Source organism: Myxocyprinus asiaticus, chromosome 33 (genome assembly GCF_019703515.2).
Source record: "Myxocyprinus asiaticus isolate MX2 ecotype Aquarium Trade chromosome 33, UBuf_Myxa_2, whole genome shotgun sequence".
In the NCBI taxonomy this organism is placed as follows: domain Eukaryota; kingdom Metazoa; phylum Chordata; class Actinopteri; order Cypriniformes; family Catostomidae; genus Myxocyprinus; species Myxocyprinus asiaticus.
Window position 1 is genome coordinate 32,144,456 of NC_059376.1, and position 27,994 is coordinate 32,172,449.

Below are 27,994 nucleotides of genomic sequence, written 5' to 3' on the forward strand. Positions count from 1 at the left end.
ATAGAGAAAAATTTTAGGTGTAATTTTGGACTCCCAATCAAAGTTTGATAAACATATTAAAGAAAACTGTGTAAAACCATTAGAACAAATCTGAACTGTTTTCACATGATAAGACATTATGTACCTATTAAAGCTGCCAAATTATATGTGCATGCAATGATTTTTTCACATTTATCGTATTGTGTGACCGTTTGGAGTCAGGCTCCTCAATCAGTTATCAAACCAATAGTGCTTTTTATATAAACAAGTTTTTAAAATAATGGATCTGAAGTCAATTAAATGGCATCATTGTATAATTACAAAAAAGACATAGTCTACTTAGTTTTGAGAATTTTTATACGTTTTTCATTTTTGAAATTAATTTTTAAACGCGTAAATAATTTGGCTCCTGAAATTATTTCTCAATTAATAACAAAACAAGAGGAAAGGGGAATTACTATGAGGGGTGTAACAAGTCATAATTGTAGCGTACCAAGACGTAAAACAGACTTTGGACAGTCATCATTCTCAGTAAAAGGTGTACAGTTATGGAATAATTTACCAATAGAAATTAAAAGACAAACAGAATTGAAAAGATTCAATAAAACTATAAAAAAAAAAAAACTGGCTTAAACAGAGCCAATTTTGTGAACATTGATGGTTTTATTTAGTGTTTATACAATTGGTTATTTTACTATGTATTTATATTGTCTGCTATATATTGTATTATTGTATTTCATTTTTTATGATTGTTTGCTGTTTGTTAGATTTCTTAAGTTTTTAGAAAAAGCCTAACCAGGGACAGGTGCTGCAAATTAGCTATTAGTTGGAAGCATGTTTATAGAGCATCTGCTGCTCAAAACTTGTGTAGCAATGTTATTCTGTATTGTCCCTGTCAAATAAACCAATAAATAAAATAAAAATAAAAATATCATCAAGACCTTTCATCCTAATCTGAGACAGTTTTAGTCATAATGTATCGTGCTTTCATCCTCATTTAAGGGACCTTACTCTACACATTCACAGCATTTTATTTTGTTTCCCTGGGAGCAACTGGGAACAATGTCCTGGCCCTGTGACACGGGGGGGGGGGCAATTTGTCTCAGGCCCTGTAAATTTTATGTTAAAAGAGCAAGAAAATTTTGTTTTATATAATATGTCTCTGTAAATATTATATATTAAAAGGTTAAGTAAGTTTTAACCTCATTGCATTCAGCCCTTTACCATAATCTAACAAAAAGTATAAACATTCACCTGTGCTATATGTTAGTTTCTGAACCTTCTCTCCTTCTAAAATATGACTTCATCAGCAAGACTTTCTTTCTAACTCTTGCTGCCCCATGGAGTTTAATAATAGCACCAAGTCCCCACAGAGCCAGAAAATCAGGCCAATGCAGTCGAAAGTGAGCTCTGTCCTCTTGTGGTAGGTGCATGTTATTACAAGTATCTACAAGTGAGGGCATCAACCTGTAGGGGTCCTCATGAGGACACTGGAAGAAGGAGAGAGAGAAAGATAGAACGTTTAAACACAGCAACTGGAACAACCACCCCCCCCCAAAAAAAATCCTTTAACAACCACCCGGGCTAAACAGAGCATGCTCAGTGGTGCTGTGCTTTTCGAACATGTTTGCATGCAGATGGAGGCAGACAGAGGGGTGTGTGATGGTTTGATACTGACGGAGAGTAGGAACGAGTCATTGGGGACCAGAAACAGGCTGAACTCCAGTAGAATGGCAGCAAGGATGGAAGAGGGACAGTGAAGTGGATCCAGGCACCACCAGCCCATATAGGGATGCTACTAACACTGCTGTTCTATCTGCGAGTAAAAGGTACCATTGTGTGCTATACAGAGAGACAGAGAAAGATAGAAGGGTGAGAGAGATTGACAGAATAAGAGAGACATGGAAGGGAAAAAGTTGTTATATAGAGGAAATACACAGCACAAAAATCTGTATTTTTGTGTTTTCCTGTTAAAATATCTAAACATCATTATTATATATTTATTTGAGAGGCAAAATGCATTAAATATTGAGACTTGTTTTAGGAGAATATATCTTGAATTAAGTTTTATTTTTATTTTTACCAATTCAATTAATTGTTAATTGTTTTTAAAGTATGAATGTAATGTAATTTAGAGAAACAATTGTACAATTTTTAAAGGAAAACAAAACACAAATACTGATTAAGAAAAAAATTTTTTGTCTAAGAATAGTAGAATAAGGATATTTATTTTGCTGAAAAGATAAAAACATTTTAAGTGATGGATTTTGTTCCTTAATATTCTACTAGTGGTATAATGTTTTAACTACATAATTTCTGACTCTGCTCTTGACTAAACTGTTTGGTGCTGGTATGTTGATAAAAAGAGATACGTTCTGTGTCTCTGTCTCACTTGCACAATGCACATCTCTTTCTGTTCCTCTCTTTTTCTTTTTTTGTAACTTGTCCTCTTTGCTGAGAGAGTTTTCAATTAGCTCACGGTTCACTCTCACTGACATAACAGGCCATTAATGGGACAGTGTTTTAATATGATCGTAACATCACATCTTTGTTATATCAGGCCTTTCCATTCAGGTTGAATTTATTTAATCTATCAAGCATTCTGTTTTGTTGTCATTCTTCGAAAGTTGATAGGGGGTTGTTAGTTGACACTTTGAGTTTATCTTGATTCACGTCTATGTAATCTAAGAGCTGTATTGATGTTTAGCTCCGAGGTTACTAGTATCGTAATGTGTCCCAATTTGCACCATATGGAGGATGAGTTCAACGTTTCCTTTGGAATAAAATGTCTATTCATGGATTTGGTGGCTATTATTAGTGCATTACTCAATAATAGTTCCTCAGGGCTCTGTACGCTGTCCAGTTTTGTTGTTTCAAAGCAAAATGATGCTAATGGAATGTTAGCGCATGCTGAAAGCATGTACTAAGTTCTGAAGGAACTGGAACACAGTGTTCTTAGCAATAAAGGTTTTTAAGAATGGTGTGGTGTAGTGGTTGAAGTGCTTGTAACCGGACAGTTGCTGGTTCAGTCCCTTCAAGAAGTACAGAGATTTAGAGCCATCACTGTCATTATTGTGCCCCAGTTTGCTCCAGGGGCATTGTCACATTAAAGTTGCAAAAATAATTTCCACTAACCCTGGTCGTGTGGTGATAAAAAAAAAATAAAAATAAAAAAAAGCTAGACACTTGTTGACTTTTGAAAGATTGAGATATGATAGATAGACAGACAGACAGACAGACAGACAGACTGAAATAGAGATACAGAGTATAGAAAGATGAGAGAGAGAGCAGCTCTAAGCAGATTAAAGGCCTTGTTTGTGTTGTTTAAATTTGAATTTTTAAGTTTGAACATTCCGTCAGTGTAATGCTGGATCAAAGCAACGTCTTTTTAGCAAGTCAGTTCACTCTGCGGCCATCTTTGAAATGCTCATGGGGAGCTATTTTTCTATGTAAACAAGTGGCATGCCAGTGCAGCTCCTATCTACTTGAATGGGGAAAGAACGATATCTCCAAAACTGTTGGTGAAGATTATGATCAAAGGACATATTACAAATCAGCAGTAAAATCTGACTACACTGGTATCATAAATTGTGCTTCTTTACCTCAGATTATGCAAAAAACCTAAATTTTCCTGGCTTGTATAGCTGATGCGCATACACGTTCTCGAGTTGATTTACAGGCGATGTCTGTATCTAAAAGGTGATTGGCTCTTTTACCTGAAAGGCAGGATTTCCTTTCTACATCTGTTGACCGTTGGGCACTAGAGCTCCTTGGTTGGGCGTTCCAATTTCTCCCATTCATTTTAATAGAAGTGGCCCGTCTCTCATAAATAAATAGTCTCTGGCTGGATTCACATCCTGTTGGAATTACAGTATTTATGAGATGTTTCTACTCTGAGTTGTTCACATCCTCGGACTGAGAATTGGTTTTTCTTTGCCAGTGCTCATAATGGAAAAATGGATCCTTGTGTGGTTTTGTTGTTGCTGACAGAAAATATTTAATCACATTAAATCATTAATTTACCTCGATATGTTCTTGCAAAATGTTTAAGAATAGAAAACACACTCCAGGTAACACTGACCATTATAAAATATTATATGAAACAAATATGATTAACTACCTTTATTACACAGCTCAGTCAACATGAACACACCAGCAAGCAGATTTATTAGTGAGCTGGTGCAAATTTACCTACATCTGTACGATAGTTCGCGTAAAGACATTTTCCATTAACATGTCATGTGATTTTTCTTTTTGTTTTGTTTAATTAGTCTGCAAAAGGAGTCAAATCTACTAAAATATTCTCAAGTGGCCATTCATTCGTGCCATTTGTAGCCAAAAGCCATTCATACATCTGCCCAAGTAAGAGATGCCTATCATCATTATTTTGTCTGTATTCTGGTCATTTACACTCTTTTATACACCCATCTTTGCAGTAGTATCGGTGCCATCATAAATTACAATAACAGAGGGTAAAGTCCACATATTATGGCCACGTATAGCATGTTAGTGCATTTAGCTCCATTTATTCAGAATGTAAACAAGATAAATTGCACATTATCAACCGCATATACTGTATATTACTTTCAATCGTCATCAAATGCTTAATACGGCTTCTTTTACTGGTCTTGTGTGAATTCTACGCACAGAATGAGGCACAAAGTCATTGACAACACACTTTTATGTCATATTAGTTGATGCTTTATAACAGAATATACAGTTGTGTTCAAAAGTTTGCATACTGTGGCAGAAATTGTGAAATTTTGGCATTGATTTTTGAAAATATGACTGATCTTGCAAAAAGTATTTTATTTAAGGGTAGTGATCATACGAAGCCGTTTATTATCACATAGTCATTTGGCTCCTTTTTAAATCATAATGATAACAGAAATCACCCAAATGGCCCTGATCAAAAGTTTACACACCCTTGAATGCTTGGCCTTGTTACAGACACACAAGGTGACACGCACAGGTTTAAATGGCAATTAAAGGTTAATTTCCCACACCTGTGGCTTTTTGAATTGCAATTAGTGTCTGTGTATAAATAGTCAATGAGTTTGTTAGCTCTCACGTGAATGCACTGAGCAGGCTAGATACTGAGCCATGGGGAGCAGAAAAGAAATGTCAAAAGACCTGCGTAACAAGGTAATGGAACTTTATAAAGATGGAAAAGGATATAAAAAGATACCCAAAGCCTTGAAAATGCCAGTCAGTACTGTTCAATCACTTATTAAGAAGTGGAAAATTCGGGGATCTCTTGATACCAAGCCAAGGTCAGGTAGACCAAGAAAGATTTCAGCCACAACTACCAGAAGAATTGGCAGTACAAATAAAAACCCACAGGTAACCTCAGGAGAAATACAGGCTGCTCTGGAAAAAGATGGTGTGGTTGTTTCAAGGAGCACAATACGACGATACTTGAACACAAATGAGCTGCATGGTCGAGTTGTCAGAAAGAAGCCTTTACTGCACCAATGCCACAAAAAAGCCTGGTTACAATATGCCCGACAACACCTTGACACGCCTCACAGCTTCTTGCACACTGTAATTTGGAGTGACGAGACCAAAATAGAGCTTTATGGTCACAACCATAAGCGCTATGTTTGGAGGGGGGTCAACAAGGCCTATAGTGAAAAGAATACCATCCCCACTGTGAAGCATGGTGGTGGCTCACTGATGTTTTGGGGGGGTGAGCCCTAAAGGCACAGGGAATCTTGTGAAAATTGATGGCAAGATGAATGCAGCATGTTATCAGAAAATACTGGCAGACAATTTGCAGTCTCCTGCATGAAAGCTGCACATGGAATGCTCTTGGACTTTCCAGCACGACAATGACCCTAAGCACAAGGCCAAGTTGATCCTCCAGTGGTTACAGCAGAAAAAGGTGAAGGTTCTGGAGTGGCCATCACAGTCTCCTGACCTTAATATCATCGAGCCACTCTGGGGAGATCTCAAACGTGCGGTTCATGCAAGACGACCAAAGACTTTGCATGACCTGGAGGCATTTTGCCAAGACGAATGGGCAGCTATACCACCTGCAAGAATTTGGGGCCTCATAGACAACTATTACAAAAGACTGCACGCTGTCATTGATGCTAAAGGGGGCAATACACAGTATTAAGAACTAAGGGTATGCAGACTATTGAACAGGGGTCATTTCATTTTTTTCTTTGTTGCCATGTTTTGTTTCATGATTGTGCCATTCTGTTATAACCTACAGTTGAATATGAATCCCATAAGAAATAAAAGAAATGTGTTTTGCATGGTCACTCATGTTTTCTTTAAAAATGGTACATATATTACCAATTCTCCAAGGGTATGTAAACTTTTGAGCACATACAGTGTATATATATATATATATATATATATATATATATATATATATATATATATATATATATATATATATATATATATATATATAAACAGAATCTAAACAGAAGTTTAATACTTATGGTTAGGGGTTTGTTTGAATAACAATATCACTGTTCTTCTGTGGTAACATTCAGTGAAAGTCACTGAAACAAATTCCACCTGCACTGGATGTGTGGTAACACACAAAGACTCTATAATTAAGAACTCATGACTTCTGCATGTGCTTTATACTTATATCGGAGTGAATAGTTACCATTTCAAAGATTGTAACACGTGTGTACACTCAGCAATGCGGTCTCATGGGAGCGCTGTTCTCCTGAGAAGCAAGTCTTGGGCGAAGCTTTTTGTTCATTTTACTCCTAATTACTTAAAACTGCCTCATTCTGTGAACTCAATACTTATCTTTGTTATGTAATACTATACTGGCACTACTTAAACACACACTCCCATCTGGCCGAAGGCACCGTCCTGGACTCAGGGTCATCTCTTTATCAATGACGACAACATAGGACAATGAAGGGACTCACTTGGGAAAACAGTGATGTTTGAAACCTTTGAAGTTCCAAATTATGAATGAGATGTTTTTCAAGTTTTAAAAACATCTCGAGGTGACAAAAAGCTCATTATTGAAGAACTTTGTGTTTAATTCATACGCAAGAGAATCAGAGGGAGAGAATGACAGAGCAGTGAAGGAAAGAAGCTAAAAAAGAAGCATCAGGCATCAAAGGGTTGCCCGCAAGCTCTGCACTGAGGAGTTTTACTTTCATCCCAAATAACTATGATGAGATTGAAACCGAAGCTGCAACGCTGATGTCAGCTTCTCACGTCATGCAGAAATGAACATTTTGGCCTCCATGATGTTCCAAACCTGTATTCCTTTCTTTCCTCTGTGGCAGACTGATCTCATAGTGAGTTTGGAAATATTAGGTTGATAGTTTAACAAAAAATGAAAATTCTCTCATCATTTACTCACCCTCATGGCATCCAAGTGTGTATGACTTTCACTCTTCAGCAGAACACATTTGAAAAAAAAAAAAAATAGAAAATATCTCAGTAAGTCCTTAAAGCTACACAATGTTACATTTTTGTTAAAAAATAACAAAATGTTATTAATCAGAGAGTGCAACAAAAATCCATCTTCCAAACCATGTCTTTACCCAAATACACTTTGATAAACCTATAAAAATTATATTATATTATAAATACTTTAAAGCTGTCAGGACAGATTTTGTGGGAAATTGCATACATACATCATTCACCCATGCGTGTTGATGTCATATCCATACACAGAGAAAATAGGATCCGGCTACAGTAGCGCATGTGTGGGAGTAGCTAAAGCTGAAAGTTTGTTGTCGCAACGAAATTGACCATGGATCATTCAAAACGGCAAACCTCAGGGGGCCTGGGTAGCTCAGGGAGTATTGACGCTGACTACCACCCCTGGAGACACAAGTTTGAATACAGGGTGTGCTGAGTGACTCCAGCCTGGTCTCCTAAGCAACCAAATTGGCCCGGTTGCTAGGGAAGGTAGAGTCACATGGGGTAACCTCCTCGTTGTCGCGATTAGTGGTTCTCGCTCTCAATGAGGAGCGTGGTAAGTTGTGCGTGGGTAGCATGAGCCTCCACATGCTGGGAGTCTCCGCAGTGTCATGCACAACGAGCCATGTGATAAGATGCACAGATTGACGGTCTCAGAAGCAGAGGCAACTGAGACTTGTCCTCCGCCACCTGGATTGAGGTGAGTAACTGTGCCACCACGAGGACCTACTAAGTAGTGGGAATTGGGCATTCCAAATTGGATGAAAAAGGGGATAAAAAAAAACAAACAAAAAAAACGCAAACCTCCAGGGAATCACTTTGTAAAAACAAAGAAATCCCGAATAGAGCAGAGTCTACAAGCAAAAAGTGAAAGTGACAGAGTCCGTGAAATAACCCGAATCAACATCGGCTTGGCTTTTCAGAGGTGGCTACAACTCCAAGATCTGAAAAGATTTAAAAGCGACCCAGAGATGGCTTTTTTCTTACTCAGCAGGTAAGATATTTTATAGATATGGTCTATGTATAGTTTTGTAATCACACACACACACACACTCATGTGTATGGTAGTGAAATACAATAATTATACTGTAATCGGTGCAGAACTTTTCACTTGCTAGCACACGTGTGTATTTTTCTTTATAACGGCAATAATTTATATAAATAAATCTATAGTCTGTTTGGCCAGAATATCCTGCAGTTATAAAAACTTTACAATATTTGACCTTATCAGACTAGCAATTGTTATGTCTAATGTTAACGAACGTTGCCTAACTTTTTTAACGTCAATTTTTTTCAAAACATCAAAGTTTCCAATAAGTCAAAACAACAGCATAAGATATGGCACTTACCTAATCAGTTGACATGTTTTCGAATATCCGTCTTTTCCTTTCTTTTGTTATATATTTGTCCATTCGCTCTGAAAAGATGTCCTGTATCCATGTGTACACCGGTGCCTCGAACCACATTCATCCACGCAGAGGAGCAGAGCCAAAGCACAACCAAAACAATGTGCTTCCGCAAGACACATGCAGTTTTATTTTTTAACCGCTAAAGGGACAAAAGTTACATCGTGTAGCTTTCAAAAGTGGATGATGATAAGACCTTTGAAGCTCCAAAAATTACAGACAGTCAGCATAAATGTTATTCATACAACTCCAGAGGTTATATTAATGCCTTCTAAAATGACACGATCGCTTTTGGTGCGAAAAAGATCAATATTTAAGTACTTTTTAACTATAAACCATTGCTTCCGTTCAGCAGCAGTATATGCATTCACGAGAGCGCTGAGTTCACCTGGTCTCTCGTGTGATGAATTCGCATTGGCATGTTACAGATGTAATCTCAAGTTCTTCTCTGGGTTGAGACATCCAGGATAAGCACACAAATAAAGCACATTGTGACTAAACGAACAGATACATCTATAGATCTAAACCAAAACCAACAAAGCTTCTGTACAGTGTTCCTCCTACTCAGTTGTAAACAGTGCTGCTCTTTCGTGCCGCATGTGTGTCAGTTCTTGTGTGAACATGCCAACTCGATTATGTCACACGCACATACTGCTGCTGACCAGAAGTGATGGTTGATAGTTAAAAAGTATGCGATAGCCAAATGCGATCGTGTCACTTTAGAAGACTAATTTAACCACTGGAGTCGTATGGATGACGTTTATGCTGACTGTCTGTGATTTTTGGAGCTTCAAAAGTCGGATCACCATCCACTTGTGTTTTAAGGACCTACTGAGCTAAGATATTTTTCTTTTTTTCTTCAAATGTGTTCTGCTGAAGCAAGGTTATAATAGTTTTACATTTTTTATTTAGTTTTTATTTCTATTTAATATTAAATTTTTCACTCCAATTTAGTTTAGTTTTCATTTTGTTTGTCAGTTCCTTTGTAAATGTACTTTTATAAATGGTAGAAAAAAATAAAAAACTGAACATTCCGCGGCATGCCTAGCACCGGCACCCCAGGGTGTGTTCCCGTTCTGTTGCTAATGCAATAAGGTCGATAGACCGTCTTTTACCACCATCTAGTGGCATCTTCATGTTATGGTAATGGCGGGTTTAAAGGTTTAAAAACATAACGCAACAAAAACTAAATATTTTTCAAGATTATTTTTATTTTAGTTTCAGAGCCATGAAAATGTATTTTAGTTTAGTTTTAGTTTTTCCAATTATGTTATTTTTTATTTTTATTCCAGTTTACGCAAATGTTTTTTTACACTTAGTTTTCGTTTTTGTTTTAGTTTATGATAATTACTTTAAAGAGAATTATTGAGTGAACTAACCCTTTAAGATAAACTCGGTCTGTGCTTACTGAATTTGCGAAGCACTGCCCCCAGTGGTCAAAACGGAAAGTGTTTTTAAATGTAAGGGCACATGGGATCCCCAGTTTCTGGATGAAATTCCCGCAGACCCTAAACTTAACCCTCAGTCGTGTAAAAATGTGTTCTTAGAGTGGAAATGGAACCTCTGATTTGTGCTCGTCACTAATTATTAGAACACAATTACTTCCAGGTTTCAATGTGGGATGAAAACCCAGGTCTCCCACATGGCTGACGCAACATGCTTCGGGTTGTGCCACGTGAAAATGTAAACACACTTGAACCGATGCAGACATGTTTCATGGGAGATGCCTCTTCTTTGTAACTTGGCATAATGGGGTTGATGTAAGGGTGCTGGAACATTCGGAAGCAACAATAGGACTTCCAATGCACACATGTTGTCTGTGGAAAACAACAGTTTAATTTTTGAAGAATATCCTGGTCACTCTTTTACAGAGAATGAAAGTAAAGCTCTAAAATGAAAAATAAATAAATAAATAAAAAATATTAGCATAAACTGGTCCATACCACTTCAGGAACAGTCCAAAATTTAAGTCAATATTTACTGAAAATCTTGACACCTGCCTTAGCTCAGTAGTACAGTTTAGAGTAACATGAGTGGGAGTATGATGACAGAATTTTCCTTTTTGGATGAACTATTCCTTTAATTTTTTTTAGGCATTTCTATCAACACAAAATTTCTAAAGTTGTTCAGAAGGTGAAATATTAACTGGCCATTAACTGCCATGATCTTAGACATTTCAAAGAAAGAAAAGAATGAAAGATGATATGAGGGATGCCAGTGTGTCTTTGTGTGGACGTATTTGTGTATGTGTTATACAGTGTACAGTATGTGTGTATGTATTAGCTGGAGGCTTTGCAGGCACATTGTGACCTTAAATAACTGTGATTCATTCTCAGCTGTGGAATCTATTACCACTGTCTGATTCAGAATACATTACCATCAGCCCAAGACTTAAAGATCCAATTAAATGGCTTGACGGGCAGTTTTCTTTGATGTGTTGATGTACTGTATTTCCTATTGTAACAGGAAGTTTTGGTGGAGGAAATACTTTAGTTACACCATGAACCATGATTTACTACATGCTGTTGCTAGAGAAACGTGATTGAAAACAGTCATTATTTGGTTTACATTACATGATACTAATGGCGCAGAAGTTACACAATTCACCTTTAACACACACAGTCACAAACCTTTCTTTTCCCCATGTTCTGTATGTATAAATATCTTAGAAATGTCACTGTGTGCAGATTTATCCTTTCTTTTCTTTCTTCATCCCTGTTCACATGGTACTTATGACTTTGTGTGTCCTTTTCCTTAACACATTCCACTCTCTTTTGTATCTTTTTTTATCTTTTTTATGTTCTTTCTATAATGTTTGTGTTGGTTGCTCACAGAGTCATTTGAGCTCTTCTGTATTATGTTTATGTAAATATGTTGTGGAGGTGGCGGTTGTCACAATATTCTTTAAGGCTTGACTCACTGATTGTCAAGTCGTATGTGTCTATGTGTGTGTATTTGACTTAGGTCCAGATAAACCCACACACTCGGTATGAAATGTACAGATACACTCCCATCCCACGTAAGAGCAGTTCAGATGAGTTACATCACAGCAAATGAGTGTTGTGATCTGTGTAGTGTGACAATTGTGGGAGACATAAAAAAAAGATGTTACAAGTGTGTAATTGCTTTCATGGAGTGTTTTACAGCAGGCATATGCAGAGGGGTTGGCTCTAGGGGTTCGAGCCCCTGCCCTTTTGCTGAGGTGCCTCTCTGACGCAACAGTGGCATAGCCATGGGTGTTCCAGGGTGTTCAGATGTCACAAAATAAAAGCTTGCACACCAAAATTAAATTCTTTTTTTTAAGCTTAATAATAGTTTGTTGGGGTGTAAAAATCCATAATTATTATGCTGAAACTTTGATGCATTGATTACGGAATTTAATAATCAATTATAATTACAATGTGTTACATTGAGTAGTAGACACGCACTCTCACAACAGACGTGGGGTGTGTCACTGAGGAAACAAACATGCTGTTTGAATTAAGAAAGTTTAGTTGAGATTTCTTCCTCATTGTTCATAATTGCACTGTTCTATATAAGCAAATAAATAAATAAATAAATAAAAATAATTGTTCTTTCCTTCCCAAATTATGGTATATTATGCATATTGTGGAATTTTTGGAGAATACACTTGGAAAAGTTGGCGATCCTGAACTGGGCCTTTACTCGTGATCATTATTTGCCCTTAATGTGTTACGTGCCATTACGTTTTTAATTCTGTGAGCCTGCTTAGTTTAAAGATCAACCGCCCAGCTCATCCGCTCTCACTACCCTCAATGGCAGGGCGGCCCACGGGTATACGGAGGTCCCTCAGGTGGATAAGGTGGTTGCTGTGCACCTGTGCCCTCAAAGCGCAGCCACCTGGCAGGATCGCCCGGCACTCCCTTCCAAGGCCTGTAGGACAACCAAAGCCTACAGCGCCGCTGGGCAGGCCGCCTCTGCCCTGCATGCCATGGCCCTCCTGCAAGTACACCAGGCCAAGGCACTAAAGAAAATGCACGTGGGTAGTCCTGATCCCGATGTGATTCAGGAGCTGGAGACTCCGGGCGACGAAGCGGCCCGAGCACTCGGGCAGGCGATGTCCACCCTCGTGGTCCAGGAACGCCACCTGTGGCTGAATCTGGTCGAGATGAGGGACGCGGACAAGGTTCGCTTTCTCAATGCCCCCATCTCCCAGATCGGCCTATTTGGCGACACCATAGAGGACATCGGCCAGCAGTTCTCGGCGGTGAGGAAGCAAATGGAGGCTATGCAACACATCTTATCCCGTCTGCTCACTGAGGGCGTCCCCCTGCGGCGACAAAAGCCCAGGCAGCTCAGCCCGAGCCCAGTTCTTGGCCCCAGCGTAGAGCCCCCCGCAGGAAGCTGTCGCCCCCTGCCTCACGGGCCGGCACGAGGACCCAGAAGGCTCCTAAGCACCCCTGAGATGGACGGCCCAGGGAGCAATATGTCTGCTGCAAACCCAGAGCTGGTATCCAGACCACTCCATCTCCCGGTGGAGGGCCGGGAGGTAAATCCTTGGTTTCCTTTTCTTTTATGTTCGCCACACCCCGAACGGGCTGCGGTACCCACATTATCAAAAGAGCAGTTTATCACTCCCTGGGTCACATAGCCAGTGTTTACGACCGCCGTTATCATGGCAACTGGGCACTGAGCACCTGCGACTTAGACGCCGCCTTCACGCGTCCGGTCGCACCACACTCACACCCACGGCCAGGTGGTCTATGACGGACACCAGGCGCCCAGCCGCAGCGGCATCTGCTTCACTTCGGTGAGGGGCGAGAACGCCACCACCTTGCGTGCGGAGATCGCGACCCTTCTGCACAAGGGCGCGATAGAGCCTGTCCCTCCAGCCGAGATGAAGAAAGGGTTTTACAGCCCTTATGTCATTGTACCAAAGAAAGGTGGTGTGTGGTGATGCCAAAACACATTTTGTCGTGTCCGGCATCAAGATTGGTTCGCGGCAGTAGACCTGAAGGACGCGTACTTTCATGTCTCGGTTTTACCTCGACACAGACCCTTCCTACAGTTTGCTTTTGACGGCCGGGCGTATCAGTACAAGGTCCTCCCCTTCGGCCTGTCCCTGTCCCTTTGCATCTTCATGAAAGTCGCAGAGGCAGCTCTTGCCCCGTTAAGGGAAGTGGGTGTCCGCATACTCAACTACCTTAACGACTGGCTGATTCTAGCTCACTCTCGAGAGTTGCTATACACACACAGGGACCTCGTGCTCAGGCACCTCAGCAGGCTAGGGCTTCGGGTCAACTGGGAAAAGAGCAAGCTCTCCCCGGTTCAGAGCATCTCTTTTCTCTGCATGGAGTTAGACTCAGTCTCGATGATAGCATGCCTCACGAGCGAGTGAGCGCGGTCGGTGCTGAACTGCCTGAAGTCGTTCAAGCAGAGAACAGCGGTTCCACTGAAACACTTTCAGAGGCTCCTGGGGCATATGGCATCCTCGGCGCCGGTCACGACACTAGGGTTGATGCATATGAGGCCGCTTCAGCACTAGCTTTAGACTCGAGTCCCGAGATGGGCATGGCGCTGCGGCACACATCGCGTGGCCATCATGCCGATCTGCCGCCACTTGTTCAGCCCTTGGACAGACCTTGCATTTCTACGGGCAGGAGTTCCCCTACAGCAAGCGTCCAGGTGCGTCATCATTACGACAGACGCCTCCAATCGAGGCTGGGGCGCTGTGTGCAATGGGCACGCAGCCGCTGGCTCCTTGACAGGACTGCGACTGTGTTGGCACATCAACTGCCTCGAGTTGCTGGCAGTATTGCTCGCCCTGCGGAGGCTTTTACCGTTGATCCAGGGCAAGCATGTGTTGGTTCGGACGGACAACACAGTGACAGTAGCGTATATAAATCGCCACGGTGGCTTACGCTCACGTCGCATGTCGCAACTCGCCCACCATCTCCTCCTATGGAGTCAGCGGCGACTGAGGTCGCTGCGGGCCACTCACATCCCGGGCAACCTCAATGCCACAGCGGACACACTGTCGCAGCAGGTGATGCTCAGGGGAGAGTGGTGACTCTACCCCCAGGTGGTCCAGCTGATTTGGAGTTGGTTCGGCAAAGCACAAGTAGACCTATTTGCCTCCCGAGAAACCTCCCACTGCCCACTCTGGTATTGTCCGACGGGGGCCCCCCTCGGCCCAGACGCACTGGCACACAGCTGGCCCCGGGGGCTGCGCAAGTATGCGTTCCCCCCAGTGAGCCTACTTGCACAGACCCTGTGCAAGGTCAAGGAGGACGAGGAGCAGGTCACCCTCGTGCCCCGTATTGGCCCACCCAGACTTGGTTCTCAGACCTCACGCTCCTCACGACAGCCCCTCCCTGGTGAATTCCCCTGAGGTAGGACCTTCTTTCTCAGGGACGGGGCACCATCTGGCACCTATGCCCAGACCTCTGGAACCTCCACATCTGGCCCTTGGACAGGACGCAGAAGACCTCAGTGGTCTACCAGCAGCAGTGGTAGACACGATCACTCAGGACAGATCTCACTCCACGAGGCAGCTTTATACCCTGAAGTGGCGTCGGTTCGTAAATTGGTGTACTTCCCGAGCTGAAGACCCTCAGAGATGCGCAGTCGGGTCAGTGCTTTCCTTCCTGCAGGAGAGGCTGGAGGAACGGCTGTCCCCCTCCACCTTGAAGGTGTATGTGGCCGCCATAGCAGCACACCATCATAAAGTGGACGGTAAGTCCTTAGGGAAGCACGACCTGATCATCAGGTTCCTCAGAGGCGCCCGGAGGCTGAATTCTCCTAGGCCACGCCTGTTCCCCTCATGGGATCTCTCCATGGTCCTCCTGGGCCTTCACGAAGCCCCCTTTGAGCCACTAGAGTCAGTCGAGTTGAAAGCCCTCTCCTTGAAGATGACCCTCCTGATTGCGCTCACCTCCATCAAGAGGGTCGAGGACCTGCAAGCATTCTCTGTCAGCGATACCTGCCTAGAGTTTGGTCCGGGTGACTCTCACGTAATCCTGAGACCCCGGCCGGGCTATGTGCCCAAGGTTCCCACAACCCCCTTCAGGGATCAGGTGGTGAACCTGCAAGCACTGCCCCAGGAGGAGGCAGACCCAGCCCTGTCGTTGCTGTGTCCGGTGTGTACTTTGCGCATCTACTTGGATCGCACACAGAGCTTTAGACGCTCTGAGCAGCTCTTTGTCTGCTTTGGCGGACAGCGGAAAGGGAAGGAGTCTGGCATCCTTGTGGGTACTGGCCCATGGCACCTCTCTAGCAGACATCTGCAGGGCAGCGGGCTGGGCGACACCCAATACCTTTGAGAGATTTTACAATCTCTGGGTTGAGCTGGTTTCGTCCCGTGTTCTGTCAGGTATGAACAGGTAAGTTCGGGAATTCGGACAGCTGGCCGGGTGTATCGCTTGTGTATAGCGCCTTTCCCCTCCAAAGAGGTGAAGATGTGCGCTTCTTTTCCCATGCGAGTTCACGAACCCAGTGAACCCTGGATGTCCTTCCTCCCTAGACCTGTGGCTCGTGAATTCAGCAGAGGAATTCACAGCCGGAACCAGTACATGTGCTAAATGCCCTTACTGAGGTAGGTGCTCCACAGGTGCCGGTTACTCCGGTAACCCCCTGTGATGTATTTTACGCAGTACGGTCTCCCTGTCGGCAGACCTGCATCTCCCTTCGACAGAGCCCTCTCTTTCCCAGTCACCGTGTTTGTAGAGCTCCTCCCCTTTCAGGCAGGACCTACCACCGTGCCTCTTCTATGTGCGGCTCTGAGCCCACATGATGTGTTTGCCACATGTTACCTCCCCTCCGGGCAGGATGTGGTCTCCGGGGTTTTTCCCACCTTCCCCGGCACATATATTGAGCGTTTAAAATGGCCCCAGCTGAATAACTGAATACTCTGTGGGGGCAAAAAATGCACTCATAATGGATTTTTCTGTTGTTGCTTTTTTGTTTTGTTTTTTTATGTGTAACATCTCATATAGTTCTTAATATTCTATTATAGTCCTAGTTATATAAGTTATGGCATAAAATATGAGTTGAGGTTGATTTAACCCTTTGGAGAAGAGGTAATAAATTCTCAATCTTGAAAATTTGTATTAAGGAATTGTTTAAATTGACATATTTTGACATAAACAGACAAGACGATTAAGTTTTAAATGGTTCCTCCATAAATGTAAAAAATGCCCCTGAAAATCAAATCCAGGGGGCAAATGTTGCCCCTTAATGTAAAACTTAATTTCTGATACTGGCCTGAAATGTGTTGCTATAAATAAATAACCTGATATAAACTTAGTTTTAGTTTATTTCGAAAGAGCAAGGAAAATCCTTTTGCCATGATAAGGCCCAATCAGATTATTTTACTTAAGGGCACAAAAAGTCAAGCAAAGGTCATCTTTGCTCTCAATCTTCTTCTCAGGAAGCTCTAAGTGGTAGGTGTAACTGTTTCCAGATTTTGTTAATAACTTTCCATCTTTTTAAGGGGTGTTCACACTGATAGTGTTGTGCAGCAATAAAGCAACCAAGTAATTGGCGGTAGATGAGCGAAATCCAGTGACATGTACTTGGATACAGTGGTACAGAGCAGCAATGCTTACGAGCAACCACCAGTACAATGATTTAATCACAGAGCTTTAGTGATTTGAAATGTGTTTCTGGATTTATCTGGCCATAGCATGTTCATGCAGACACTTTCAGGGCTAAAAACTTAAATTTTGTAGCTTTTAAGGAGACAACCTGTTTTCAAGTCTCTATTCTCTTTGAAGAGTCAGTCGAAAGCAGCCAAGAACAGAAGTGTTAGTGTTTCAGTGTTCAAGTTAGTGGCCGAATATAAGGGCTCTTATACAGGAATTTTTGGCTCCTGCTGTGTTCCAACCGTGAGCTACGGTCTTAGTCTTTCATTCAGCTGAAATCCCACTGCCTTCTTTGATCTCACACACCCTCAGAGCAGAGGAAAGCCCCCTTTATCATCTTCCTGCCAGTCCAGTCAACAATGTGTGGAAGTGAGTCAAGCCCATTTTAACTGGTCGTGCTCTCTGAGCCCCTGGCCTTTACACGCTCACCAGACAGAGAACCTCTCATAGGACATTTAGCATTGGCTGGAGCTTTTTTGGGTCACCGTGGTGTGCCATGGCAGGCTTCTCTGCATCATTCCAGGACTCACAAGGTCCAGCACTAAGTCTGGTGCCGCTGTGTTCGCTCGTCATAGTTCCTCTGACTGGGGGAGGTGGAGGAAGAATATGGGCTGATTCAACACTGGTGTGCTCTCAGACTGCTGAAGGAGGTATAAACATGATTAATCATAGCGAGGCAAGAGGACGCTAAATGGAAATCAGTGTTCAGAGTAACAGCAGTAGTGATGGTACTAATTTAACTACATGATTAGTTGCGTGACAGTAGTTCAGCTGTTTTCAAGTATTTAGCTATTTTTTCCAACAAGATGCAGCAAAACGTTACAACAATGCAATTTATTATGTCACATTGTAATGCACATGCAGCTTTAAAGACAAGTGAGCAGAGGCAGCCATCACTCTCTTTAATACTGTATGTACAAGAGCTTTGGAAAGTAAAATCTGTTTTAGTGAATTGGTTCAGTCAGTGCCGATTCGAGTGTCTGTACAGAAGTCCTTACTGAAATATAAAGTTAAAAGCCATTTTTCATCACTGATTTGACTCACTTATATTCAATTTTTTTCTTTATGATGTAGTGTAAATTGGTGAATGACGTGATGCAATTTTGTTTTGTCCAGATCTATTAAGTTATTCCAAAATTCAAAACTTAAAGTTATTACTTAAATACACCTCTACTATGATGAACATGTTTTCAGTTTCTAAGTTCAAAGTCTTTTTGACATTTTATTTCTGGGGAGTAGAGTCAAACATTTTCCAAGTGGCGGAACCATCCAGAGACAGTAAAATAAAATAAAAGTCTCATAAAAAGTTCCTTTTAGTGCTATTTTTATGAAATAGCACATTTTGACCAGTCAAACAGAGTAACTATAAGAAAACTTTTTGATATTCGTGACTGAAAAATTCATAATATTTGTAAAAACATATTTTTACCTTAAATTATATGTTTAAAAACTTTTAAGAAATCAATTATTACGTTGTGTAAATTCAGGTTTTGAACGTTCAAGGAAATTATTTTAATACCTTTTACTTGGTGGTCACACCACTTGACATTTTAAATTAAGTAAATTATTTTTTTTTCTAGTAGATGCTACAAATGTTTTTTTTTTTTTTTTAAATGTATGAAACCAACATGGACACGATTTTTAAAGGATTTAAAGGACTTGAGCAATGTAATTTGTTAGTGACCCACAAATATGTTTCTTTTATGATGTCACCCAAATCAAGATTAATTAATTCATTCAAAAAGAAAATACTGCTCCTATTATTATATAATCTGATCAAATTTTAAAAAGATATTTTAAGCAATATATTTTAAAATATATTGTCCTTGTAAATAACTTCAATGTACTTCGCTTTTTGCTAGTAGCTTAGCTTTGCAATGTACTTTTAATGTACCTTTTCAAAAGTGTAGCTAGACTGTACTTTAAATACTTTATATAATGAGTAGCTTGTGGCTTGGCAAGCTAACGTACAGTTTTAAATTAGCTTCCCCATTACCGATGGAAATTGCGTGATAACTTTTCTCTCTCACTGTCTTTCTGATCTCTCTTTCTTGTATATCATTTTGAATTCAGCTCAGATCAGCTAAATAAAAGAAAACAATTAACTATTAACAGATGAACTATTAACTAAATAACAATTAATTTAGATGTTCTATTTATCTGCAAATTAAATTTAATCATTTCTACTTTGCGTGTTGTTTGTAAGGACGTTGGTTTTCAGGGTTCTGTTGTTGATGGTTGATTATCCTGTAACTCTTGTTCTTACTCTCGTTTCATAGCCAGTGGCAGATATTTCAGTGATATCCAGTGTGGTAGACTTTCCGGCTCCAAAGCTATTGTTCAATTTAAGGTCAGCACGTTGGATCACTGCCAGGATTCCTACTGGAGCTACATCAATTATTTTTAACTTAACCTACCATTAATGGCGCATTTGTCTAGTATTTCATCGAGTGAAGTGTTGACATGTGTCAGAATGTTCTCTGATGCATTACTGTCATTAGTGTTAAAGGTGCAAAAAGTTGTCTATGGCTGAGTTCGGAATGGCATAGGCTACTACTACCCATACTACTCCTACTGCTTCTGCCATATCTGTCTATGGCTCTTGGACTGTATACTGACACCTAGCGGCATGGATGCAGCATCACACAAAAGAAAAAGTTTTCAACCAGTGCCATTATACTGAAGAAATAACCTATTTGCAGTCAGCCATTTTTCTCATGGGTGAAATTGTCCAATAATAGTTATTTTACTGAGATAAAGAAAGCAGTATTTGGCTGGTTATAGGATTGTAAAATGTCAACCAACATGAGGCAACCCACTCCATGTAAAATAAAACAGGTTTTTTTAGGCTACCGTGGATATGCATTTATCATAGGCATTAGCACACGCTGTACAGACAATATGATGTTTTAATAAGTGATCTTTTGACATTAACAGGCAGAATATTAATGACTCTAATCATAGCTGCACTCTCATTCTCTATCCATGCTGTCCTTAATTACCCTCCTGTTCTCCTGTTGAATGGCTGCACTTAACTGGGGACACCAACTGCTCAGTCAGTGCACGCTTATGAGATTTCACTCGTCATTATAAATTTGCCCTTGCTTCAGTGGACGGAGGGTGACGCTCCACCTGAGGGCATATGCAGGGTTGGAATAGAGTCTACGCTGGCATTCTCCACAGCTCCATTTGAATTAGCACAGCACAGTTACTTCACATGACACTACTAAGTCAAGTCTGTAGTTATCATTTAATATCATGTCTAAATACACACAGTGCACTTAACATGTTCACTTGTCTTTGTAATCAGAGCAAAATTCATGCCTGATTCTCCTTAAAACACACACACTGACACATACATACGAGCGCGCGCACACACGTCTATCATCACTGTAATTTGTGATGTTGGTAGACAGATGACCGGCATCCTGTGGCTTTGTTATGGATCAGACATTCTCTAATAATGAGTAGGACAGGTGTTATAAACACAAACAGCACGAACTGTCATTTTCTGTTTGTTTTTTTTGTTTGTTTTTTTTGTGAGTGATTCCTCACAGATCACATCCATTCATTCATTAAAGCTACACTCGGTAATTTTTTTCCCCATTAAAGGGCCCAAAACCCCTCTAAAACTATAAAAACAGACAAGTCAAACCAACTTGGTCAGGCTAGAAGACCACCTTAGACTGAATTAAAGGGATTTTCCAAACCTGTTTGACTTTCTTCTGTTGAACACAAAATGAGATGCTATGCAGAATATTAGCATCAGTCACCATTCACTGTCATTGTGCAGAAAAATGTTGTCAGCTATGTTTCCATCCAAGTTGTGAATTTAATTCATGTGAAAAACCATAATATCGCAGACACAATGTGCGAACAAGGCCACGTTTCCATCCCATGTGTTCAAAAGAACAAAATCGTCACTTCCGGAGAAATTGTAGCCACTGAGACTAATTTATTAATAAAATACTCGTGGTGTAGAGCACACAGACAAAACACAGTAAAGAACTTGTCTCATGTCTGGAAGTGGCAACACGTCACACAGTTCTGGGAGCACTACGCGTGTGCGTTCCTCCATCCTTATGTCTTTACCGTGCGGATCTATAAGATATTTTTTAAAAGTGTCAATATACCTGCTCTTTGGCAAAGTTCAAGTTTGTAAACAAATTATTTGCTCTGCAACCTCTATGCAGGCTTTGGATTTTCAGGATGACCAGAGCAACATTTCAGATATGATGATTGGTCCGCTGGTTAGTCCAGTTATGAACAAGTTATTCAGTCACATTTTTTGATGCGCATCTTGTATTCCTTTATAAATTATAAAGAGTTTATTCTGTAAATGTGTTTCCATGTTAGTTCATGGAAACACATCTATAACTTTGTTGTACGTTTTTTATGCGCATTTTGGAGATTTGCTCTGCATCTTGGGTTTCCATCCAGCAGTTTTTATTCAATATCCCAAAATGTGCATAAAAATACCTGGATGGAAACCAGATTACTGTTTGGTGACTGAGGGAGGCTAAGTAAGATTTGGCTTAAAAATAACTTTTTTTTGTATTCCAAGGAAGAAAGAAAGTCATACAGGTTTGAAAATACATAAGGGTGAGTAAATGATGACGGAATCATTGTCCTTTTTGGGCATACTATTCCTTTAACAGCAGGGTAGTAGACTTTCTGTACGCCGTTAGTGGTTTAATAACCCAGGAAGAGCCAATAAATGTGCCTCTGATGTGATGTTACATCCTACTGCCTGAGACATCTCTCTCTCTTTGGTCAAATGTTGGAAATAATGACCAGAAAAGTGCAGTGGTAACTATGGCAACAGCACAGTGCGATTTTTCCAGGTCTCTCCCTGTAGGGGTGAAATTAATAAGATTAGAGATAGATCTCTGTGATGAATGCGCTAAAGACCCAACTCTGTCTTTTTAATTAGCCCCTCTCTTTCTCTCACACACACATAGACACAGATCAAGCAAAGGTGTTGTTGTGTAACTGTGTGTTGTGACATCATCTGTTCAATCCTAATTTAAAAGGACCAACAAAACAACAGCTCTCCAGAAAGTGAGAAAATCAATTTATACTTTTATTACTACAAAATAAAATGTCATTCCATGGTAAAACATCCTGTTTGCGGAGGTGACCTATTTATAATTTCATACTTTTTGTAGTTTTGTTTGCTTATTTACAAAACCCTCCAGTTTGTATAATCACTACAGCCTTTAAAATGACTGAAAAAAAAAAAAAAATTGAACACAATCTAGTCATCTAGCATTCTTTTAATGATGGTTTTTCTTTTATAGTTTAATGCTTTTTGAGACCAGTGAATGCTTTGCAACATCAAACACTTTCCGATTTGAGAAGACATGAACAGATCATGCTCATTTTAAACAAAATGAGATAAGAGAAAGGCCTAATCATTAATTATACAACTTTTGTGTTTTTTCCATCACACTCTACTGAGAAATATGGCAAATATATGCTTATGATGCAACATGGGAAGAACTGCTCTGGTTTAAAAATTTATTTATCTCCTAGTTTTAAAAGTAGAGCTTCAGTTCTTATTTTTGATGTTCCTTCTTTGATGCTGGTTTGTATGTAGATGTCAGTTAATTTGTCTTGCACTTTACAATGCTCTCAATTGTGTTTGAATCATTGTAATTCAAAATCACAGCAGTTTTACAGTTGTTTTGGCTACATAACTTATGACAGCTGGTATTGAGATGAATTTCTACTGTGACAGTCAAAGAGAGGATTGTAGGAACTTCAGTGAAGTAAACCATGGTTACACCCTAAACCCAGGGAAAAACATCTTACAGTACACTACAGTTATATTTACTTCCCTGTTCTTAGAAAAACTTTATGACCAACGTGAATTACAAGAAATGCTCACATCATTCAGTTGGCATTTTCCAGGATAGGTAGCTAAAAATGCAAGGCTTCTTCATGATGCTTGCAAAGCAGCACTGTATTGATATTCCTCAAACATTGTGGTTAGGGATTCTTTTAAACCCCTAACCATTTGTATTACATTTCTGCAATTAATTAGGCCCAAACTGCTTAATGAGTAGACTCCATTCCATTCAAACTTTGTTTTGTAGATAATTTCATCCTAAACTTTAAATGAATTTCATTGACTTAGAAAGTTAGAAGATAGAAAGTTATAGTGCAATATTAGCATACTGAATTCTGTTCTTTTATAATTCTGGTCTTTTTTCTTGCATCTATTTAACCTTTATACATCTAAGATGGTGTCACGTTGAATGTGGATTCACACAGGCGACAGAAAACAAGAAGCTTGCTGAGTATCGTGATGACGGCAAAGTGGCTGTGATGCAGAATTTTATTTATACGCCTAAAACCTAAGCTTTATTAAAACATTTCTGTAAATATTTTTATTGGATTGCAGGCACTGCTATATCCTTCTGGAAATGCGAATCTAGTTTATGCTTTAATCTCCAACATTCAGAAACCAAGTATTGTTGTGAAGAGACAGGTGTGGAGTTTCCAGCCCCAATATGGATGATAGCAAACACAGAGCTGTTTCTGGAGCAGCTGATATTGAGGCTGTCTGAGGAAGATGTGTGGGGGAAGATAGTTTGTACAGTAGTTCTGTTGAAGTCTGTCACTGAGTTGTTGCAGCAGAGAAACATTGTGAATTGGTTTGCTTGTTGGAAGAAGATAGGTGTGTTTCAGTGTATTATCTAGGCCTCGTCTGGCACATTTCAAACATTTGTGTGGGCAAATCTGTACCTAATATAAACAGTAGTCCCAAAAAGAATTTGAACACTTCAGTCACTCTTAAAAATGTCTGAATGTCATTGCATTTGATACAAAATATCAAACAAAGTGATGCTAGTAAACAAATGATGCTAAACATTTCTTTTCAGAACTAACTCCAATTTTCTTAGCCATCTTTGCAATTACTCATCCTATCCAACTGTTTCCAATGTCATTTTAGGGGATGAAGTCCACTATATGATAGTCATGATATAATTTGAATCCTAACATGCTTCATTTTATGAAATGTTGTGCTTAAAAAGTGTGTTTATGTAATGTTTATTTTAAATAAATGTCACTTAGTTTATTTAATCCAAAGACATACATTTTAAAATCTGGGTTATGAATCCAAATACTTTTTTGGCCCCTGTATATTGATTAAATACTCCTTATGCTTCACTTTTGTCAGACTGATCTCACAGGGAAATGGAAAACTTTTCAAAGAAACTTTAGGAACATAAGATTATGTCGAATAGGCCTATACAACAAAGGAGCCAGAAAAATCATGCTTTCCATGATATGGTAATGGAAAAGTAAAAAATAAGAAATAAATTATGAAATATACTAGGAAATGTATTCATTAATCTTAATTTTTCTCTAAACTCTGCAATTAACACATTAATAGACAGTAAGACCCCATTTACACCTGGCATTAAGATGCGTTTTTGGTGATCCCATTACATATGGTCAGTGCTAAATACAGGTCTAAAGGGGTCTAAAAGGTTTTGTGATTGGATCACAAAAACCACATAAGAATGTGGTCAAAAACACATATGACTGCATTGCATTTGAGGTGTAAATGCTAATCCGTCCTGTATTCGCCCCGGCAGCAGCGAAGCACCACCCCTCACCTGTCAATCAATAGCTAAGCTAAAACAAGAGTTTAAACTTCGCCGGTTACGAGCGGTTTAAAATGAAATAACCATCCGATCGTAAAAATGAAAAAAGCAGCTATATACACAAGCATGAGAATTTCACGGTTCTTTTTCAGTGTATCTGATATCATCATGAAGGGACACTTATGAGAAGCACAAACATCTGCAGCTCTGGTTAACACAGGTAATCCACAAAAATAATAGACAATTCAGCTCGAAATGTTGTGTTTGTGCTTAGATTAAATTTCAGATGCATCTGGGAGAAATAGCATGCCGTTTTTTTACGCTTTATTATCATGCAGTAACACAGGAGACACATTTAACCGACCAGGTGTAAACAGCAATGTGTCTCACCTGACCACATGTGATCAGATCACCCGAGACGCATCTTAATACCAGGTGTAAATGGAGTCTGAGTGACTGTTAGAAAGAAAGACCTTTATTAAACAATGATATTATATTATGAATGTTTTTCCCCAAAAGTCAATCTCATGGGGTTTGAAGCTGAAGTTCAGATTTATTCAACTCTTCTCATATCCACATGTTTCACTGGAGAGTCTCATATTGTTGAGATATTCCTATGGAAGATTGTGTAAGCTTCGGCTTTATCATGTTCTGTTAATAAATGATTCATGTTGTGAAGTTTTGATGTAAGCCATGCTGTGCTTTGAATGTATGAATGTGTGTTATACATGTATACATGTGTGGTGTTGATTCACGCTGATATTTTGGGTGTTGTACACTCCAAAGCTGACTATATTTCGTATTATTGGAGATACGTTTCGTTATTAAAGCACTATATTATGTCACATTTAGTTTACGCAAGTTCGATGGAGGCTCTGATTTTCTCAGTGTTGAATTTGTCTTAGATCTCATTCTCTCTCCTACACACACATGCACACATATCACATACTCACACACAAGCATCCTTGGCTTTTGAATTACCTTCGATGCTCATTAGTGGCTGACACTTGAAAATTTCGCCAACATGTTCATATTTAACGGTTTTACGTAACTGAGCTGCAGTTGAGCATAAACATGAAACAGCAGCAGACACAGCAAATCTTCAGGGCTTGAACACAAATAACAGACTCTCCCTTACACTCAGAAATGATGAAGTTCTGCCAGATCAACTGGAACAATCGATAAAAGCACAGAGAGAGAGAGAGAGAGAGAGAAAGAGAGAGAGAGAGAGAGAGAGAGAGAGAGAGAGACAATAATCCTAATCTTACTATACATACTATTTATGGTGGATAGTGTGTGAATTGGGATGCAGCCACTGTTTTGGACAGTCAGGTGTGTATGCACTCCAATCTTCTCAAAGGTCATACAGTAGTTCATGTTGTCATGGTGACGAGACAGATCACTGACATAATACATGATGACAAACCCCAAGAGAGACAGTCCCTCCGAAAGATCAAAGTCTCATTCTTGTTGTATGAAGACCTGATACACATGTTTGACATTTCCATGAGACAGTCCACATGTGACCAAAGTGATGCTGCAGGGAATAACAGATTGACAAGAGACAAGAATTGAGAGACAAAGATCAGTGGTGCTAGAGCGAGTTGATAAGAAGAGGGTGGGTCAGATGGATAGAGCAAAATAGAGAGGGAGAGGGAACAGGGAGGGATTGATAACTTTCTTCTGTGGATTTGAGTGGGGCATGTTTTCATCCAGTAGCAGTTGAAATCCGTCCACGTTCACTGGAGGTCAAGACCAGCCACACCTCATTCTATCTGTCTCCTTCTACCTCTCCTCTTTGAATCTTGTTCTCTCGTTCCGTGGCGGGATTGATTTTTAATTCCCTGAGTCTCCATGCTGCTCCTATACAACCGTTTTCTCTCTCTCCTAGAATCGATCTACCGCCGTGGAGCTAGACGATGGAGGAAGCTGTACCGGGTGAACGGGCACCTCTTCCAGGCCAAACGCTTTAACAGGGTGAGTCCTCCAGTCTTCTCCTGGTCGAATGATGATGTCAGATTGGACGGTTATTATATTTGACCCACTTTGCACTGACATTTGGTTTGTTAGCATTATGAGCTTGTTAACAGGGCAAAATTTCAGTATTCTTTTATTCTTTTATTCCCTTCTTGAAAGGGAACAGATTTTCACATTTTTAGAGTTCTGTTTGTATTTGAGCTGCTTGAATGACAAACAAGCTGTGGATGTTGTTCACTTGAAAATTGAAAAGAAAGTTATCTGTAGTGCTGTCTGTTATGATAAGTATATTGAGGATTTTAGAGGATTGTGTTCCTTTACACATAAAAGAGTACTCTCAATCCATTCCACACAGTGAGGTACAGGTATTCTGAACTGATTTATAAAAATGCAACACTGGTATCGGATCGGGATTGGGATCGGTAATGGCCGATACCTGGAGTTCAGGTGTCGGAATAGTAATTGGGAGAGAAAAAGCGGTATTGGCACATCCATAATCTGTAGCCTTATAGTGACTGTAGCGATACTGTACTACCTGTTGCTGTAGTACTAACTGTTACAATATGCATCTGTTGCTGTAGCTGTGACTGTTACGATTGGTAGTAAATGAAGCTGTATGTTGAATGTTCCAATATGTATCTAGCTGTAGTAGTGACTGTTCTGATACGTATAGCTGTAGTGGTGATTGTTACTAGTATGTTACTGTAATAGTGACTGTTATGTTGCATATCTGTTGCTGTTATGAGTGACTATTACAGCAAGTATCTGTAATAGTGACTTCTACAATAAGTAGCTGCAGTTGTGACTGTTACAATAAGTATCTGGGAAAAGTGGTTTGGTATCCTTGATGTTTTCTCTCGCCTGCCTTGATCTTGAGCACTAGAATAAAAAACATTATTGTATTGGCTATTATAAAGTATGTACAAAGGGAAGGGTAAGACAGAGAGAGGGAGAGAGAGATGGAAAAGGAGGATGAGATGGATGCTCTTGAGTGTAGTGT

General features: G+C 40.1%; 1 protein-coding gene across 3 annotated transcripts in view; it reads left to right on the forward strand.

Annotated features, from left to right (window-relative positions):
• The window catches only part of LOC127424282 (protein kinase C zeta type-like), a 147,326-nt gene that overhangs the window by 64,696 nt on the left and 54,636 nt on the right, over positions 1-27,994 (forward strand). For 2 of the 3 annotated variants that reach the window (XM_051669316.1, XM_051669318.1), the window contains one exon: positions 26,909-26,994. In XM_051669316.1, the coding sequence (XP_051525276.1) occupies positions 26,909-26,994 (86 nt within the window). Of the gene's footprint in view, positions 1-1,672; positions 1,809-26,908; positions 26,995-27,994 lie in introns of those variants that run through there. The other variant, XM_051669317.1, reaches the window with a different exon arrangement.